The sequence below is a fragment of the Macrosteles quadrilineatus genome, unplaced genomic scaffold (genome assembly GCF_028750875.1).
Source record: "Macrosteles quadrilineatus isolate MER2022 unplaced genomic scaffold, UCM_ALF_1.0 Scaffold_3__2_contigs__length_128488019, whole genome shotgun sequence".
Lineage (NCBI taxonomy): Eukaryota > Metazoa > Arthropoda > Insecta > Hemiptera > Cicadellidae > Macrosteles > Macrosteles quadrilineatus.
In genome coordinates this window covers 12,235,309-12,256,091 of record NW_026542596.1, presented here as the reverse complement: position 1 = coordinate 12,256,091, position 20,783 = coordinate 12,235,309, and the positions used below count along the sequence as shown (strand labels likewise).

The 20,783-nt window shown below is 34.7% G+C and overlaps 3 protein-coding genes across 4 annotated transcripts in view; 2 read left to right on the top strand and 1 right to left on the bottom strand.

Moving 5' to 3' along the window:
- The window catches only part of LOC128988971 (farnesol dehydrogenase-like), a 424,915-nt gene that overhangs the window by 278,306 nt on the left and 125,826 nt on the right, over positions 1 to 20,783 (top strand). The window lies entirely within an intron of this gene.
- The window catches only part of LOC128988964 (NADP-dependent malic enzyme-like), an 89,705-nt gene that overhangs the window by 54,062 nt on the left and 14,860 nt on the right, over positions 1 to 20,783 (bottom strand). The gene's annotated exons all lie outside the window — the stretch shown is intronic.
- LOC128988967 (ATP-dependent DNA helicase PIF1-like) lies at positions 8,058 to 13,792 on the top strand. The gene is made up of 2 exons (XM_054410776.1): positions 8,058 to 8,088; positions 12,283 to 13,792. Exon 2 carries the CDS (start codon positions 12,318 to 12,320, stop codon positions 13,770 to 13,772), a length of 1,455 nt encoding a protein of 484 aa, XP_054266751.1. The 5' UTR covers positions 8,058 to 8,088; positions 12,283 to 12,317; the 3' UTR covers positions 13,773 to 13,792.

Sequence of the window (20,783 nt, the reverse complement as noted above, 5' to 3'; positions counted from 1 at the left end):
GCAAAAATGATCCGATTTTGATGAAATTTGGTACAAACGTGTAAACCTACGTTTATTCGAACGAGTTCGCGATCCAGCATAATCAGACCATGGGAACGGGGGTTTATGGGGGGTTTTATGGGGTATAAATGGGTTTTTCCCATTTTCGAACCTAAAAACAAAAGATTTTGCGATTTCTTTCTCAACCGTTTTGTAGAGCTTAAAAAAAGAAATAATTTAGTATATTGAAGCGCTGTTGTATGCCTAACGGTCACGGAGAAAATTCAAAAATAGTGTAATTCAAAATTCCCATGTTATTCTTATGGAGAAAATGAAAATTGTTGTAGTTTACTTGTTTATGGGTATATATTGATAAAATTTGGCAAATTTATTTATTTCATCCTATACTATTGACGTATGGTCAAAAAACACTTTTTACCTTCCCCGTAGCAGCAAACCTAAGCACTCGTTAAATCTAATGTTATTTAAATAGGGAATAATATGTCTTATTTATGGAAATATTTTAGTAAAAATGTAATCAGACGAGTTGAAATTCGCTTAGTCTGCAGGTTTGCTGCGGCGGGGGTATTATACTGTTGCTACAACATTTGCGAGTAACATTTTCTTACATTCCAAACAGACAATTAAACAATAATATTGTAACTGTAAGTGAAGTAGCACCACAACTGTAACTAATATAACAGCTGGCCCTTACAACAGTTCATCGTAACCGTGACACAACGATATATCTGATCAGCTGATAAACTGAACAACAGCTGTAAATGTTATACCTCAACAATTACGGCAGTGATTGATTGGTCCACTACCAGGTGACAGGTGATAGATGCGGTCGCTACAACAGCTGATCATAACCATGTCACGGTGTGGCGATAAATTAGATCAGCTGATCGAACAGCAGAGCGCACAGTCGTAAAAAGAGGTGTGTAACTGTGTGACGGCGCTGGTTATTGTGCTAGCTACACTTTTATACATATTAAAAGCATTTTTTGTGTTATTTGTTTAGAATGTCGACATCTAACGGTAAAAAAATCTACATATTTTTGTTTGAATCAAAGTAGAAAATATAAAAAAACCTTCTTCATCGTATCATGGGAACTTTGCAGACACAAGAATTGTATTCGATGCACACCGTTAGTTACGAATACCATCCGATGTAATCCAATCCATTGACTATAAACAAAATTGACACGATGAAACTGTTTAGGAATGTGTCGAAACTGCATTACACAAAAGTAAAACCACGCCGTAGTGTAGATGCATAAACATAAATATGTATTTGTTATTGTTACCAACCTGACGTGATGTCTTTTTATGTGAAGCTTTCTTAGACAATTTCAAACGCTTTACAGGAAGTGAGTTCATTTTGCATTTTGCATCTCTAACTTTCGAATATGAATGAGCTAAAGTGCTACAAAACCTATTTTGTACCATTTATTTTTCAATAATTAGTGTCATCTGATAAGTATACCACCAATGTTAAACAATTGTAACTAGGTACTCAGGACTTACGTAACTGACTTGCTGATTTAGCTACGTAAGAATGTACTGACTAGCAAAATGACATTGATTGCACAACAATGACGCGATCTGAAATAATCATATACCTTGGATACTCTTCCATTGTTTTTAATTATTGTTTACGAAGAAAACCATGAGTTAAACGATTGACTTTGGATACTTCATTAGATATAAATGATATAAACCCACATTAGCCAAATAGCTGTTCACTCAAAGGAACATAGTTGGTTAAAGAGCCTCATAGTGTGTTAGCTTTGACTATTAATAGTATCCAATAGTCATAGTGTTAGTGAAGCTATGTTTTAGTTTGTATTTAGTTAAAAAAAACAGGTACTGAGATTGTTGATAAGTACGTAAATTATTTAGCCCTGAAAAAATACAAGACAGATTTTCGTGGAAATATTACGTTCCAGCCTATTTTAATGCACATGGCACATGGTAGGTTACATCCATCCATCCACATGTCATTAATGGATGGATATATTTTATGTTATTTTGAATAGGCCTAATTATTTTCATACAACTTAGCCCGGTCCTTAATTGGAGGTGAGTACCAAAATAAAACTGTTAAAGAAAATAACAATATTCGAAAGTATTGAATATTGGACTAAATGCGAAAATTAAAATCCATAATAAAATCTGTGCGCGGAACAGGATTGTTAAAAGTAACCCAGATCTTAATGAAAATTAACTGCTATTTAAAAATTGTAACAGCCTATTTGACAGGCTCGGCGAACGTAAGGCTGCGGAAAAGCGGCAAACTTGATAAACGACTCGGTATCAGGTTGAGTGACGGGTAATGTTTCATTGTTGGCAAAAACCTGCCGCAACCGATACAGACTTTGACACCGTTCCGAACCCATTGGGCTTGGAGACATTTCATAGTGTAACAAAACCATTATATCATCAATATTTGCTTTTAGCGAATTTCCCTATAGGGAATAAGCTATTACCGTAGTACCTATGGTAAGACATGGACCCGGGACCGATTTACTTTTTCGTTCTGAGGTCCCTAGAGGCCAAAACACCATTGTCCGTTAGCGCGATAGCTCGAGCAAAAATCATCCAATGTTGATGAAATTTGGTACAAACGTGTAAACCTACGTTTATTCGAAAGAGTTCGCGAACCAGCATGATCGGACTATGGGAACAGGGGTTTATGGGGGGTTTTATGGGGTAAAAATTGGTTTTTCCCATTTTTGACCCTAAAAACTTAAAATTTAGCATTTTCTTTCCAAACTATTTTGTAGAGCTTAAAAAAACAAATAATTTAGTATATTGAAGCGTTATTATGTGCCTAATGGTTACGGAGAAAATTCCAAAAAATTGTAAATTTAAAATTCCCATGTTATTCTTATGGAGAATAAGTAAACTAGTAAACTGTTGTAGTTTGCTTGTTTATGAACATATTTTGATCAAATTTGGAAAATGCATTCATTTGATACTAAACCATTAACATTTTACAAAAAAACACCCCTTTTTACCCTCCCTGTTGCAGCAAACCTAAGTACTTATTAAACTAATGTAATTTAAATTGGGAATAAATGTGATATTTTTAAGGAGACATTTTAGTGTAAATCCAATCAGGCAAATAGAAATTCGCTTAGTCTGCAGGTATTATCTAAAAATCATGTCCCTAAGTTTTTTTTTTATTTAATAAAAACCGTATGAGCACATTGACTGAAGAGATAAAAGGAAGATTTACCAAAAAGAAATGAGTAGAGGCATTGATGATGAAATGTAAATATGTATAAATGTGGCAAGTGTTAGCAGCGACAACGCATGGCTGGCGGATGTGGTTGTGTAATCGTGTGCAGTATGATGTCACTACAACATTTATGTCACCAGAACCTAGGAATAGATATATATATAGGAGTCATCATAATGCAAAGTTTAGAATAGTTTATTTTCCAACCTTACTAATAATATTATAAATGTGAAAGTTTGTGTGTTTGTTTGTTTGTTTGTTTGTTTGTTTGTGTGTTTGAAGTTCAATCACGCATAAACCACTGGACGGATTGGGCTGAAATTTGGCATGATGATAGCTCACATTCCCAATTAACATTAAAGCATATTCTTATCTCAAAAATCCTTTCTGGCTTCGCCCCAGTGGCTCTGTATTTCCCCATGTTAACCTTATATCAGCATACATGCGCTAGTTATGTAAATATGATTTTTCATATTTAAAAGGAATTTTAATGAATCTTAACAGCTGTTTCAATTAAACAAGTTGGTTCTGTTCTATGATGTTCAATAGCATAAAAGTTAGGTACAAGGATTACCAACAATGTGCGGCCCTATTTTAATATATATTTTTTTAATTTATGACAACAGCTAATTTCCAACCAAAAGGTGAGTGAGCGTAGCGAACGAACTTCAACCTGGAGGCGAGTTAGCGTAGCGAACGAGCTAACCTGAAGCACAGAAAACGTACTACTAGTACGTTTTCTGTGCCTGAAGGCAAGTGAGCGCAGCGAACGAGCTCCAACCCAAAGGTGAGTGAGCGTAGCGACCGAACTTCAACCAGGACGTGAATGAGCCATGCGAATACTTATGAAGTTAAACGGGGCAAAGCCCGCGGGTACAGCTAATTAAAATCTCTTTGTATGTAAAACATGATAAGTTCCTAAATTAGTTCAATAAAGACACCCATGATTCTAACTATAATATACTATGTTTTTAACCTGGTTTTGAGTGTGCCAGGCTAAATGTACTGAAGCATACTGTTTACTGCAAACTGGAATATTTTTAGTGAATTCTTCGGTCCTCTTGGGACTGAGTTGTTACGCGTTGTGCGTAGTAATACAATTAACAAAGTGATAACACATCGACGGACATGCATTTGTGATTATTGTTTTAATTCATAACTTGTATTAACGATTTGCATCGCGTCTTTATATTTACTAAATTTTGAACAGGTTGTAGCAGTAACTAGCGCTAAATTGTACAATGTATAATAATAGTTTACGCGTGCTAATTTAGAGCTTCCATACTACATAGTACCAACCTTGACTTTGCCCAGTATTTTTTTAATATTGGATTTCACCATACTTATTTCTAGGAACTAAATTAATACAATTGTACAGAAATTAATATGACGTTTTAAAAATACCATGGGGAACCTTTGAAATCTATTTTCATAAAAAGGAAGTCCAAAAATGCTCGGTAAAACTATTATTCCGATATTCCCCTTTACAACATAATACAGCTTATTGTTGTTTGCAAACTAAATTTAGAGCAGACAGTAGGACCACCACCGCATGATCACGTGATATTGATCTTACTGCCGCCCTTACCTAACCCACCAACCAAATATAGAGCGTGTAGTAAACACGTGGTGTCTGTATGACCTAAATAACCTATTCACGACGGCAATTCTATAACTGTGAATTTATTTATACGTAAGTGACTCTAACTGTCCTTCCCTATTTGGTAAAAATCTCTAGTTTGGTTCGGATTGAATGGGCGAAAAAACAGAACCTTAATTCAATTACGATATTCTCCAAGTGGAGAGTTTCTTGATTATAATACTTTTTGAGACGTATTGATTTATTTATATAGGATTGCAAAATATACTAAACCTTTGATTAAACGCACACGTAATAGTAATAAGATGTTTTAATCCCCTAAATAATTAGATTTTGAAATAGTAGTTTACGCAACAATTGCGTAAAGATAGTGTTAACGACACGAGTAGAAAATTTAAGGTACGAGCCTTGGCGAGTGCCTTAAAAACTTCTACGAGTGTCGTTAACTCTATTTACGCGAGTTGCGTACACTACTTTACCTACGACATTGTTTTAATTACTAAAAATCACTATTCATAATTTCTAAAGGAGGTTATGTTTTCGTTTATAACCTCTCATTGCCACTGACAGTGATGCAACGAAACACACTAATTGCACCAATCAACAATTAAATTGGCCTGAACAGCTGATTAGTTGAATTTTGAATCATTACAATTTTACTTCTCCTCTCTCAATCCTTGAACCTCATTGGTCAGTTACCCGTGTTGTTATGAGTAAAACTATGCTGTTATGAAAGTAAACAATGCTGTTATGAGATACTTGTCAATTCTAAGAACTGTACTGAAACGGCTACTTTAAAAAACGGTCGTAGGTAAACATTATTTTTATTTTCCAACTGACGCTTTTAAGATTGTAATCTCTTTTAAAACGAATGTGTTTACTTTTCACTTGTCTATGATTGCATTGACAAACCTAATCCAACCAAAGATCTAATTGGTGAATTTTTTTAATATCATTAACACTTGAAGGGCGAGTCAACCTTAATTAAGTACGTTTAGTTGGTCGTAACAAAACCTAATGGGGCAGTTACAAGCGAACGTGATGCCGAAGCAGATTTCGGTTCAACCATTTGCCTAATAGAGCTTTACACAGCATGAAAACGACCGAATTCTTATAAATTGTATGGATTTTAGTTGGAGAGAATTCTCTAATACAGATTATAAGGTTCATCTATAGAAAACTAAGATATTTCTGACAAGAAGAAATAGCTTTTGCTATACTGAAAGACATACGATAAGGATAATTAGATGAAGAGTTATTAAAAAATAAATATACATACTGAAAACAAAAGAAATCGCATTGACTCAAAAACATATGACGGCGATAGGAAACAACGAAACTCACATAAATTACTGAACTATCGATAAACTCGAAAATACAGTAGTAAGAACGTTTAATTTTCTAACGTCACTTTCCGCATGTACAAACTATATTTGTAAAAAAGAAATATGTTCACGAGTCAGATATGCAATTTTTCCTTGTCACCATAAACTACAATTTGTCCCCTGAGGCATGCGGTTACGAGTTGTCTTGTTTCCTCAAACTTTTCCACATTTTTACTCGTTTGTGGAGTTTAACATTATAATGCTGAGGTTGAAGTCAAGTTATTTATGCCAAGAAACTGAATTCTGAGTAAGTTATGTGCATAACGTTATGTTGAATGTGCTTGTCCATTAACTTTAACATAATTCCTTAATGCAAATACAAACTTATATCTCCGTAAACTTTTTTCATACGAGGAACGTTTATACAGTATCCAAATATTCGTTTTATATGGGAGATCACTTTATACAAAACTGTTTGAGCATATATTATGGAATTTAATAAATTACAAATTAAATCCGATACATAGGAAATTTAAAAAAATCCTATACTCTAATACGAGCAATGTTTGCTTGTATGTATGTATGTATGTATGCTTGCTTGCTTGCTTGCTTGCTTGCACCAAGATCTCGAAAACGGCTCCGACGATTTTCTTCAAATGTTGTAAATAGATTATTTTTGGCCTAAAAACGAGTTTACTACAGTTACAACTGCCAACAAAAATCTAATTACGTAGAAAAATGAAACTGAAAGTCACATTTTTTTAACATTAGTCTTATGGGTTGCTAAGTAACCATGTTGGAAGAATTAAATAACAAGGAAAAAGTAAACAAAAGACTTGTAAGTTAAAACATGTGTTCATAAAGGCATCTACCCACAGTATACTAGAAATTACAAAATACAGTACAAAAGCAAAAACATCAGTTGTTACTATTAAGCAAAGATTATGCTGAAGATTACTGGATACAATGTTTGTAGTAAAGGCTAGCAGTGCGGAGTGTAGGAAGCGTCTGCGGCAGTTGGATTAATGTATCTAAAATACTCAAATGCTACGGGTAGATTTCCCATCCTTATGGAACAGCTGAAGCCAATTTTATTGGTAGTTCTGTCCGGTTTTCTGTAGATGTCGTTTTTGTCTACAATCTGTTTCTATTATTTTAGGGTTAGTTTCTCATTATTTGTGTCTCACTGTTTGGTTATATAGCTAATGGACGAGTTATTGTTTATGATTAGATAGTTTTATTTGGTTAAACTAGGGTTTAAATTACTGAAATAACAAGAAACAAATTGTAAACCAAACACGACATCTACAGAAAACCGGGCGGAACTAACAATAAAATTGGCTTCAGCTGTTCCATAAGGATGGGAAATCTACTAAGGGACTATGTTTTATCATGTTCTATCCATGCTTAAATCCTAAGAAAAGGGTAAAATATTTATGTAGTATGAAATTATGGAAAAGTGGTAGGCCTATGTCAATTATTGTATGAGCTTTATGCAAGCACATACTTTGGTAACTATATATCTCAACTCTAGAACGGTAAAAAGTGTATTACTACATCACTAGCTCGAAAAAAAGTCGAATATATTTTATTCTTATTGTGGCCAACTTTGTTTAAAATCTAGAGTCGACTCAATCCGATTGGATTGTATTATGTCATTATGCATTATGGCAAAACTTATACTGAAATAAATAATTACAAAACTAATACTGAAATAAAAATTTTGCATTATGCACATGTGGTTAAAAGTCACATGTTTGTGATTAACGTATCAACAATAGAGTTTTGTTTGTAAACATCTTGCCTCAAAAAATTCGTTACTAGATGGAAATGTACTCAACAAAAAATCTGAAATCATGAAAAGAGGACGACCACCAAATAGAAGTTTGAAGAAGTTGGGGAATTTCTTTAAAAGTCACAAAGCTGATGAAGACCAGGTAAGTTATAAAATATATACCTTTACTAATTTAATTACATACATTAAATCCGTGTGATATGTCATTACTAGCTTACACCACGAATACAGAAATTGGAATAGAGTTGCTTATTTTATATTTCTCTATAGCTCATTGTGTGAGGTACATTAAAAAGTTAGATGACAATTTACAATTTTGTGAACATCATTACATTGAAATAGTTATATTTTGTTTAGGATGGATTAAAACAATTCTATAAAGGTAGGATAACTAAGGAATAAACTTATTTGTTTAATTAAAAAATTTGAATTCTTAACTTTTGTCCAATTTACTGGTCATTATGGTTAAATAAATATAATGATGTCAGTTTCTCTAATAAATTTTAGTAGTTAGGCAAGCTCATGAGGAGTTTAAGGTAAGTTTTCAATACTTCAAAACCTGTAGATAAGAATGGTTTTGTATGAGCTAGCATCCAATTATAAATTTGTAAAATCTAATATCATTCAGGAATTTGTTCTATTGAAATAGCAAGAGTGTTTCAAGCAGAAAGTTTGTGCCTTTTTCACCCAAACAATAGAGAAGCAGGCTGTAAGTTGAATGTGACATGGTGGGGAGACCGTCTTGAGCATTGTCCTACACACAAATATCTTAGTGTAGTGTAGTCTTACTTCGGTCCAAAAAGAGCTTCATATCACGGACACGAGTTCTGGATGGATCACTCTCAGAGCAATCGGATGGAAAGGTGGGAGGCCAACCCTCCCATACCAGCCAGGGAGGAACTGGCTCCTGGTGGATGCCTTCATTACACGGTGTGGAAGACTCAAGACCGAATCAGGGTCGAGGTACCAAAATGCAAGACAAACATGCAGAAATGGGTCTCTTACAAGACGAAGAAAACGTCTTGTGTGCGTGTGGTGTTGTTCAGGATCCCGGCCATGTACTGATGTCCATGCCTAGACCACATTAGATTACCTTTTACAAGCGAATGACAAAGCCATATTGGTAGCTAATTTCTGGAAAAGCGAAGTCTGATTTCCGGACACGGAAAGTAAGTAAGTAGCATTGTGGAGGAAGAGGTAGGCTATAGGGTTAGTTACAATTTTTTACGACCTTTAGAAAGGAGCTTAAATTTTCTTTCTTTGATCAAACATTTTTTTTTTATTTCAGGCTGCAAAAGAACCTGATCCTGAAGGACCTGAGGGGTCTGGTGTATGTGTCTTAGAAGTTCAATCTGAACAAAATGTGAGTCTTTATTATCATCTCAACCGTATTATTAATGTAAAATTATTCAAAAGTATTAATTTATTTAGTTTATAAATATTATTTTGTGATAAATTAATAATACCAATAACTAATAAAGTAGGTAAGTAATCAGTCACCAATTTTACGATCTTTGAAAAATAGCTTACACTTAGATACAATTAAAATTACCTTTCAACAAGCATAAAAGACAAATATTTAAATTTCAGGTCACAAATGGACTGCGCATGTTACCAGATCAATCAGATGAAAATGTGAGTATGAGTAACTATACCTAAACCGCATTGCCACAGTAGGCTAAATAATTTTAAAAAGTTGAACCATTCTTTTTGTGGTTAATTCATATTTGAAATTACATTTAATGTACTGTAGAAAAGTATGAGTTTGGTTCAAACAGAAAATTTAAAAAAATATTCTAATCACGCAAAAAAATCTGTCATTATTGTTATTGTATGCGGTTAAAAATTGCATTACTCGATTTTTGGACAGTGTAAATGCCTTATGTACCTAAAGACCGGAATAGAAAAGATAACTTTTGCAAAAAGTAACCATTAATGGTGGATATAGGTTAGAGGATCATCATATATTTTCATGAGTCTTTACTGTTGCTAGTAAACAAATAGACCTACTGGTATTGTTTGTTGAAGTTGTTATACATTTATTTTTATTTTCCATTATGATAAATTATTATTCTTATTCTGGTATTGGAGTATGCCAAGAGTAAGTATAACGCAACAAGTGTAGATAGGAATATATTCTAAAATTGGCCAGGTGATGCTTCAATTTTTACTCTCAGTAGACTAGGATACAAATGTTGCAGTATTACAAATTAACACAACCTTAATACAGATTTTTTATTTGTACAGCTGATGACTTCCAACAAACCCATTAGATGTGCAAAGATAAGGGCTCTGGAGATAATTTCTGATGTAAGTGCTCAAATAAGTCAATCTATGGTGGAAGAAAAGGTAAATTATTTTGAGCAAAGAAGAATGTCAGAAGACAGCCAGGCTCGTGCCACTCGCCTTGAGGAACAGCGACAAAGAGACGCCAACCGCAGGGCTGCCGAGGAGGAGGACAAGCGAGCACGACGCCTCGAAGAACAGCGGCAAAGAGACGTCAACCGCAGGGCTGCCGAGGAGGAGGACAAGCGAGCACGACGTCTCGAAGAACAGCGGCAAAGAGACGTCAACCGCAGGGCTGCTGAGGAGGAGGAGAATCGAGCACGACGCCTCGAAGAACAGCGACAAAGAGACGTCAACCGCAGGGCTGCCGAGGAGGAGGACAAGCAAGCACGACGCCTTGAAGAACAGCGGCAAAGAGACGTCAACCGCAGGGCTGCCGAGGAGGAGGACATGCGAGCACGACGCCTCGAAGAACAGCGGCAAAGAGACGTCAACCGCAGGGCTGCCGAGGAGGAGGACAAGCGAGCACGACGCCTTGAAGAACTCCGACAAGCAGCCACTATCCGCAGAGCCGCCGAAGAAGAAGACGAGCGTGTTCGACGGCTTGAAGAACTGCGGCAAGCAGCCGCTATCCGCAGAGCCGCCGAGGACGAAGACGAGCATGTTCGACGTCTTGAAGAACTGCGGCAAGCAGCCGCTATCCGCAGAGCCGCCGAAGAAGAAGACGAGCGTGTTCGACGGCTTGAAGAACTGCGGCAAGCAGCCGCTATCCGCAGAGCCGCCGAAGAAGAAGACGAGCGTGTTCGACGGCTTGAAGAACTGCGGCAAGCAGCCGCTATCCGCAGAGCCGCCGAGGACGATGACGAGCGTGTTCGACGTCTTGAAGAACAGAGGCAATCCTTACTATCCTATATATAATACGAGTAAAGTTTGAATACTTGTCCACTCGATCTGGGAATCGGCCCTAACAAAATCGTTTATATTTACGGAATAACTAAGTTCTGTGCCAAAAATAAGTTCTAGACCAGTGGTATAGCCAGGAAAAATCTATTTTCGCCATAATATGAGTGCAAACTTTTGAAAATTTAACATGGGCCTTATGAGAAAACATTCCGCCATTGTTGTCATTTTGTTTACATTTTAAGACATAACATGACGTTCTGTACCCACGGGCACCTCAGCTTGCCCATGCTATTTGTAGCATATGTTTACACAGACCAAAAGGAAATAACAATGTGTGTATACAGAGCAAAGGAAATTAACATTCAGATTATACCATTGAGCATATTATACTATAACTGAAAAACCAATTTCTGTCAATGTCGAGTGCGGTAGTTAAATTAATGAGAGGATGGAATAATCTTTAATTAGCTTTAACTTATACACCTCCTTTTATATTTATTGGGTAGTAGATTTCTGCTAAATTTATTTCAACTTAACTATTATTTCACGTGCAATTTCACTACATTCCCTATTGTAATGAATCTTCTAATATAAGTCATGCAGTAAATGATCACAACACTCATGAAGGCTTACCGTATTATTGCCCATAAGCTGAATACTGAAGGTAATTCTTTCTCATAGTATCAATAACAATAACATACAATTACTTTTGATCAACTGATTCTATGGCTTAAATTTCAATTCTAACATTGGAAGCGCACTTGACTTAGGCTTCACATAAGTTCTAAAATATGATAAACTAACCCATACTAATTATGTACAGAATTGAAAATGCTAACTTATTATTAAATTAAATATTTAGCATTTGTTACTGTAACTCATTAGTAGATTACTTGACCATAAACTTTATTAACATTGTGAAACGTTTATATTTTTTAATGTCATTTATGATAATTGTAAAATTAGAGTGTATAATTGTTCAAATTTTATTAAATATAAGTGTGAAGCAAAATAAAAATAAAAAATATGCAATGAATATTATAACAAATTAAAATAAGAGAAAGCATTAGACTAAAATAAATTATACTACATGTTTTAATACTTATGATTTTGTAAAAAGTGAACTCAAAATAATTATTTATTTCAGGCCGAAACTTCCAATTTTGGGTGGAAAACTATGGTATGGATGACATTCAGAATTTTCAAGACGAGGGAAATGAAGAAACCCACAATGTCAGCGAATTAGAAGCCATTGGTCGCAGACAATATAGCAATTTGAATAACGAACAAAAAGACTTTGTTGATGCTGTTATGGAAGCAATAGAAGACCCGATGAGTTGCATCCCCAAGTGTTTTTTCCTCGATGGACCAGGAGGTACAGGGAAGACATACGTGTACAATACCCTCTACCATCTAATTCTTGGAAAAAATCTTAATGTAAAATGCATGGCATATACCGGCATTGCATCAATCTTGCTACCTGAAGGACGTACTACCCATAGGACTTTTGGTCTAAAAGTTCCATTGACTAGCGATTCTAAATCATCAATTCAGCCAGGCACTCAGAAGGCCCAAGAACTGGCAGAAGTAGACGTATTTATGATGGACGAAGCACCAATGCTACCAAAATATGGCCTAAGTTGTATTGACGGACTCCTGCGAAGCTTAGGAAACAGAAACTTGCCTTTTGGAGGAAAAACTATGATCCTAGGAGGAGACTTCCGCCAATGCCTTCCAGTCCAGCCTAGAGCAAATCGATCTGAGCTGATCGACCTTTCTGTAAAACGTTGCAGTATTTGGAAGTTTTTCAAGCTCTTCTCTCTTCATCAAAACATGAGAGTCAATCTCGATGAAAGTGCATTTGCTGGATATCTCCTTCAACTTGGAAATGGAGATTTGCCCACCAACAATGACTGTGAAATAAATATTCCCGATGACATTATTTCAAATGGAAATATTGTTGAACAAATATATGGCGATTGCCTAGCCAACAGAGATTACAATGCTATGAGAGATAGAGCCATCCTTGCACCTTTAAATAGAGATGTTGATAATATCAATAACGAGATCATCCAAATTATCCCTGGACAAGAAACAATTTATAAAAGTTTTGATTCAGTAAAAGATGAACCTGATGGAGCTCTCAAATTCCCAACTGAGTTTTTAAACTCAATTGAAATATCAGATTTACCACCTCATGAACTCCGACTAAAAAACAACGTCGTTATAATGTTACTCAGAAACCTAGACGTGACGGAGGGTTTATGCAATGGCACAAGACTGATTGTCACGGAGTTGTGTCCGAACATTATTAAGGCTAAAATAATTACTGGCAGTCATTCTGGTCGAGATGTCCACATTCCAAGAGTCACTCTGGATTCGAGCAAGTGTCAACTCGGATGTTCGCTGCAAAGACATCAGTTTCCAGTTCGACCAGCTTTTGCTATGACCATCCATAAGTCTCAAGGCCAAACCTTTCAGTCTGTTGGTGTTGTGTTAAACAACCCCGTATTCATGCATGGGATGCTCTATGTAGCTTTCTCCAGAGTACGAACAAGAAACTCTTTAAAAGTTGTTTTGCCATCTAGAGACAGAAAATTAACTAAAAACGTTGTTTGGATGGAAATATTCAGATGAACAATATTGAAAATGTTAGTTCATTTTGGTCTATGTAATTAATATTTAAATTTGTACCATAATAACTAGCTTACCTTACTTGAAATTATTTAGCTTGGATTAAATAGTTTGTTGACTTAATTGTCGATAATCTGAAGAATATAGTCAAATTAGAATCTAGAGCAGAGGTAAAATATGTAATTGTATTATATCCTATTTTACCACAGTTGAATGCTTATCACCATTACATTTTTATAGTTTAAAATTGGTTTAAAACTGACTAATTTGAATTCTTATGTGTTTGTTATGTTATTTGTTTCAGTCTATAAAAAACAATCGTATAAACAATTTGTAGTTTTCATGTTTTTACAATAAATGCAGCCTCAGTCTGTAATATTAATTGTAACTACTGTGATATTTTTCTTTGTTTGTTTAAGAAAACTATTTGGAAAAGTGAATTGAGATGCTTACAGTTCTTGTGTGAAAATCCTTAGAACTTAAATTGCAATATTATAGCATGCCATGTTGTCTATACTCAACTACAATGTAGCCAAATTAGGATGTTTTTATTTTTTTGAAAAATAAATCACAATATTTTATTGTTTAAAGATGGAATAAATTACTATATTAATTTACATGAGAATCATCAATTTTGCTTAAAAAACAAAGTCAACTACAATATTACTATTATAACAGACTGATAAACAATTATGTTTTTGATAGATGACATTGAACAAATATTTCTCTCAGAGTAAATACTAATGATTTCCCGAGCAAAGCTCGGTCCCCAGGTACTACAGAACATAAATCGAGGTTTCATTTTGATGCAAGAAAACGTTATAACTCTTTAAATGTTGGTAAGTATTTAACCTACGACCGTTTTTTAAAATAGCCATTTTAGTACAGTACTTAGAATTGAAAAGTTTCACTTAAAAGCTGTTTACTTTCATAACAGCATAGTTTCATTTCATAACAGCATAGTTTTTCTCATAACAACACGGGTTAACGAACCAAAGAGGTTCAAGGATTGAGAGAAAAGAAGTACAATTGTAATACTTCAAACGTCAACTAATCAGCTGATCAGTTGACAATTTTAATTGTTGATCCGGCTTGTTCCTGTTGATACTTGCGTATTCTTAACCTAAGTTGGTGGTTGTTAAATGAAGGTTGATTTTAAAATATCAGTTTGTGAAAGTGATGTTGACGAGATGGAAATGAGCACAAACTGTTTGCGCTAATCTTTTGCCACCAAAATCAAAACAAAGGTATGCAATTACATACCAGCAATTCATTAAATGGACGAAACAAAATAAGGTTAAATTGATAAATGTTCTTCTGGTTTATTTTGAAAACCTCTTAACCACTTTTTCACCCAACTCGTTGTGGACCACATATTCGATGCTGAGATCTAACTGTAAATTAACTGTTTCACTATATTATTCAGTTGTCCAAAAATATATGCAATATTTATTTCCCTAATTGTACCTGATACAGTATTTATGGTAAGAATGCTGCTAGCAGAACCTATTGACGGAAAAAGTAACGAATTATTTAACAAAGTTTTACAAACACGTAATTACATGAAATCAGCTAATTATACAATAAGTCGTTGCATCACTTTCAGTGACAATGACAATGAACGAAAACATAACCTCTCTAGGAAGTTATGAGTAGTGATTGTTAGTAATAAAAAACCAGATTTTTAGTAATTAAAAAACGGTCGTAGGTAAAGTGTACGCAACTCGCGTTAATAGTCTTTACGACACTCGTAGAAGTTTTTAAGGCACTCGCCAAGGCTCGTGCCTTAAATTTTCTACTCGTGTCGTTAACACTATCTTTACGCAATCGTTGCGTAAACTACTATTTCTTTAAGCTTTAAGTTTTAATAGTTGAATCTGGTCACGAATACCTAACGTAACTCAATTTACGTCATAAGAAAACACTTGACTAAAATTATAGGCCTATAGTTATGGTAGGCAGATCGTAACGTATCTTATTCTAAGGTTTTGAGTTACAAGTCACGGACCACCGGGCTTCAACAGGATCTTCACAACACACAAGCCACGTGACAGTTACGTAATGTCTGTGATTTGATCAGCTGATGACATGGACAGTTAGTTGTTAGTTGTATTTAGATTAACGCCGGAAATCAACAGTGTTCTTAATCTTTGAAAATATTACACAACCTTTCTTTTCCAACTACGAGGGTATTCCGTAACATAACAGTTTCTGAATCATGAGTATAACAGTGGCGTCTATCGTAGTAACAATACTTGAGGAAGTAAGTGGGTTTCAGCCTTAACTGTTATAAGGAAGCCGAGATGCCTCGAAATGACTGTACGCCGAATGATTAGATTCACCATATACTTGGCTTTAAATTAGCCAAGAAGAATTTACGATTATCCAAATTTTAATTTTAATCCACGAAAAAGTTTATTGGTAGCATCAAGTTATATTCACCCATATTAGATACTAATCCAATAAAATGAATTCAATACGGGTTGGTTTGGATTTAATGTACAAATTTAAACAAAGTAATAAATTTGTTTTGGACCGACTTTAAGGACTCGCCTCACTGCGGAGACGACATGAATCAAAGGTTTAAAGCTGAAAAAGTGAAAACATCGCGAACGTTGACAGATGTTGCTTATCTTTCAGGCTACCGTCTCCAGGCGTCTTTACCTCTTGTGGCTATATTTAGTTTAATTATATTATGTGTTTTACGTCTTAAAAAAAAACAGTTGTTGAGTGCAATGAAGCTTAATTATAGTACAGCATTACTTGTGGTTAGGATTTATATATCTTATCTTACTAATATTATAAATCTGAAAGTTTGCGAGTTGTGTGTTTGTTGCTCAATCACGCATAAACTACTGGACGGATTTGGCTGAAATTTGGCATAATGATAGCTCACATTCCCGATTAACATTAAGGCATACTTTTATCTCAAAAATCCTTTTGGGCTCCGCCCCAGTGGCTATGTAGTTCCCCATGTTAATCTTACGAGTATTCATATTTAAAGGGAATTAAAAAGAATTTAGTCAGCTTTTTAACTTTACAAGATGGTTCTATAATATGCAATAGCATTGAAAAGTTATATGGTTTCCCAACAGGGTGCAGCACTATTATTATTTTGTTTTTGCATATACGACAACAGCTAATTTGAACTAAGCAGCAACAAAAAGCTGTGATACACAATGAGAACTGTCAAAGTAAGATTGTTTACAGTTAGGTTTGAGTTTTTAATTTAATGAATAATTTGTGATATTGTGCGAATGTTTGATAATTTATTTTTTTTCTAAATTTGCGAGGGCCATAGATTGCAAAAATGTGATCACATTTTACAAATCTTAATGAAAACGCTTAAGTCGTGGAGAGTTCAGTGATGACTACTGCGAAATAAATGCGGAGTGCTCGTGCACCAAACACAAACATAACGCACGCCATCCGCGTCGGCGTAGTGTAGTGAGGGCAATTAAGTAAGAGGTCAGTAATGGAGAGAAGTAGCAAACCGGTGAACTGGTTGTAGAAAGACACAAGATCGGCGAAAGATAGCATGTGTGGTGTGGTGAAAGGAGTTTAACCAGATCGCACGGCCTTGCATCTTGCAGACCGGACTGCGATGCGGGTGGGTTGTATATGAACTGTTTATGCAAGTCCAAGCTCCAAGCCACACATTTCAACCTTTAGTTTTCCATCGTGAACATAAGAATGCTGTCCATTGAATATGAGTAGATCTTAACAATTAAAAGACAATCTTTGACTGAAAAAATATTCATAGGCCTTCTATGAGTGAAATTGATGCTTGAGAAAGATAAAGATAATTTAAAGCTGTTGTTCAGTCCAGCAATTTTCTCAGTCGTCCAAACTTTTTTAAACACAATGTCACAATATTTTGTTTTGAGAACATTTTTTCAGCTTCCTCGATTTTCAGAAAAAACAGTGTTCCATTTATCCAGTACCTAACCTTAATTCCCGAAAGGAACACCGTTACAAAATAAACCAAGTTTTCGCTTTTCAAAGAATTTTCCATTGACGACAATTAATTCTTATCTTCAATCGGTGCCTTTAAACAACCTAAGTCCGACACTCTTCTCTTCTAGTTAAAACTAATTACGAGTATAGATTAAATCTGTCAATTTTAGTTTTTTACTTAATCTCGAATTTTGTTGTTTGCTAGAACATATTCATACTATAATCTCAGAGCAGCAGTTAATCTTATAGCTTTTAAAGAAATTTTAAATTTCCAATATGCAATTGCCACAGACTATTGTAGAAACCATTGCCAGTCAAATCTGCATTTTTGAAACACACGTCGAACTTACAAGACAACTCAAGACTTGGCCACGCAATTCCCTCGATAGTTACTGTAGTTGGTGCAAAATGTTGGGATGATACTACATCATATTTATGAACAAATTGAGAGAAATTAAATCAATTTGAGGAGTAAATAATGAATGATGAGAGGTTTCAGGGACGTTTATCAACATTATTGCATTATTCATAAATTGCCTCAGATGGGTTTTTACCATCATCAAACGAAATCTTATGTGGTCGTTGGTTTTTACGAAATTTGACTCACTGTTAAGTGAAGTGTTGAAGTGATATAAACATAAAATGTATACTAATTCCCCCTTTATTACTCGTTCTAAACTATAGCTTTGACAGGTCGTTGTTACGTTTGAGCATAGTTAGAGGGCCTTCGATATCTGATTTTCTACCCGTACCTACGAGTTTCTACAAAATTACACCCAACAATGTAATGACTAGGCCTCGACCCTAGACTACCACAGAACTAGCTGGGAGCGACGCTACAGTAGTAGAACTGAAGTAGAAAGTAGCTACGCGGAAATGTTCAATTGAAAAATTGTTTTGAAAGAGTTTAGAGGTTTTCTACTGAAACACCACTGAAATATCTGGAGGAAAATGCAAATAAAATCACTATATACATATAGAGAACGAAAGCGCACGTTGAGTGTGTCCTTGTTTAATTAAAAAAAGAATGTTTGATCCCCTAAAGTAAAAATGTTACCTATAATGAATTGTTCCTTTGCTAAACTGCGTGCGATGAAAATTGTTTGTTCGTCATTCATCCGGATTTTAATGAATTTATATGAAATGCTTCTTTAATTTTAATTATAAAATCTCAGTAACAATGCTAAATCATGAAATCGGGCGAACTGAATATGTCTGATATTGTGGTATAATCAGGGTATATTTGGTCATAATTGATTTACAAATCCGAAAAAAATAATTAATCCATTAATCGAATAGAAGACACTCGTGTTTGGTTTTGTTAAATAGTTTGAAAACCACATTATTCAAGATTTTGATAGTAAAGAAACAAATTATAAATACCTCCTCTATTGTAATTTATAATATTAAAAGAATTTGTTGGGTTTCATTCGCGACATCGGAGCGTACTCCTAGTACACTTTTGTTTACATCCATACAAAAAGGGGGTTATGTAGTTGGTGATGTTTTAGTGAATTTAAGTAAAAGATTGTAATGTTTTTTGTTTACAATGTAAAGAAGACATTTTGTGTTTTCATAGTATGTTTCATTAGTATTTGTAATTTTACCAAGATGCCTTTTTAACGGACGAAGAGATCGCGCACGCAGTGAAAATAATACGGATGTGATGAGAAATAATCGTTTTTCGCCCTTCAACTATATATCAAACTAGTGGCTTGTAGGGGCAATAGCCCCTATATTCTATAGTAATTACTTTTACAAATTATTAGTCTCATGGGTTACCCTACCTACCTTGAATTATCATTTAACTTTTTTTATTATGATATGTATAATAGTTATTACATACCTGCAAAATGCGTTTTGATGTCTGCTCTATTTAAAATACAAAATTCCAAAGGACATGTGGTGTGTTTATAATATAAACTTTCAAATCATAATACAACTAAGGAACATTTTCCAATAACATTCTTCATGACTATTAAATAAATATATATAGATTTCTTTAAATATAGACAAATTCACTTAGAAAAACACATATAGAGATAATGTCATCATCCAAATTGTAAAATGCTAATTCATCTAACAAAATCTCTCTGAAAAAACATTTGTTGTATAGTATCCATTTTGATCTGTTAGTACTATAAGGGAGTATGTTTTATCTATGGTACTATTAACATCATCCACGCTCTTTACCCATCTAAAAGCAACATAAAGTTAACCATGGGTAAACACTGAGATTTTCAAATTAATGCCAACTTTTGTGAAGGTTCGGCCTTCCGCCACAATTTCACCAAATCAAATTGCGCAATGCACTACAATGAATGCACCCATAGTTCATTGGCCCTACGCTGTGTAATGCAATCTCACATAAAAGTGGTAATCTATACACAGGAATAACTTCATGGTTATCCGATGCTCATTTATTCTTCTTCCATTAATATCGTGCCAAATCTGGCGCCTCTAGTTCTCATTTCGAGGAACAATACCTCTGAGTGGTAGTCTTCTGACATTATACATTGTTACTGTGCAAGCCATTTAAGTTTACAGTTTTAAGTTTTGTGGTTATATTTTTTCAATTTATATAATCACAGCTGTGTTTGCACTAAATAAAAATACATAAAATTAGATTCCCATGCTATTTAAATGTGAATTGTTTTTATTCCGTAACAACCTTTTTGTGCATAATTAAGAAAAATGAATAATTTTCCCAAAATTTCATGCCCAGACCTTTAAAATGAGACCTCTTCCAGCTTTCTACCGCCTCCCGTTCGCTCACAATTTCATTGTAAAATTTTGGGCTTACGGAATTAGATATATAGATATATCACAGATTTTGAAGTCACGAAAGTGACGCAGGCCGCTAGTATCTTTTAACCTAGACTTGGCCAACTTGATCTTATTCGTATGTTAATCTGGCTAAATTAACAAACTTCTGAAATTTAAGGGAGAAGATTATCCAACTTAAAATGATTTTTTACGTTTATCTAAAACAATATATAGACTAGTAAAACAGGCTGGGGAAAGCTCTAACGTTACATTAAACCATCGGTTTGAACC

What these genes read in the sequence shown, in the direction of transcription:
- LOC128988967 (XM_054410776.1), top strand. Translation starts at nt 12,318, where the DNA reads ATGGATGACATTCAGAATTTTCAAGACGAGGGAAATGAAGAAACCCAC.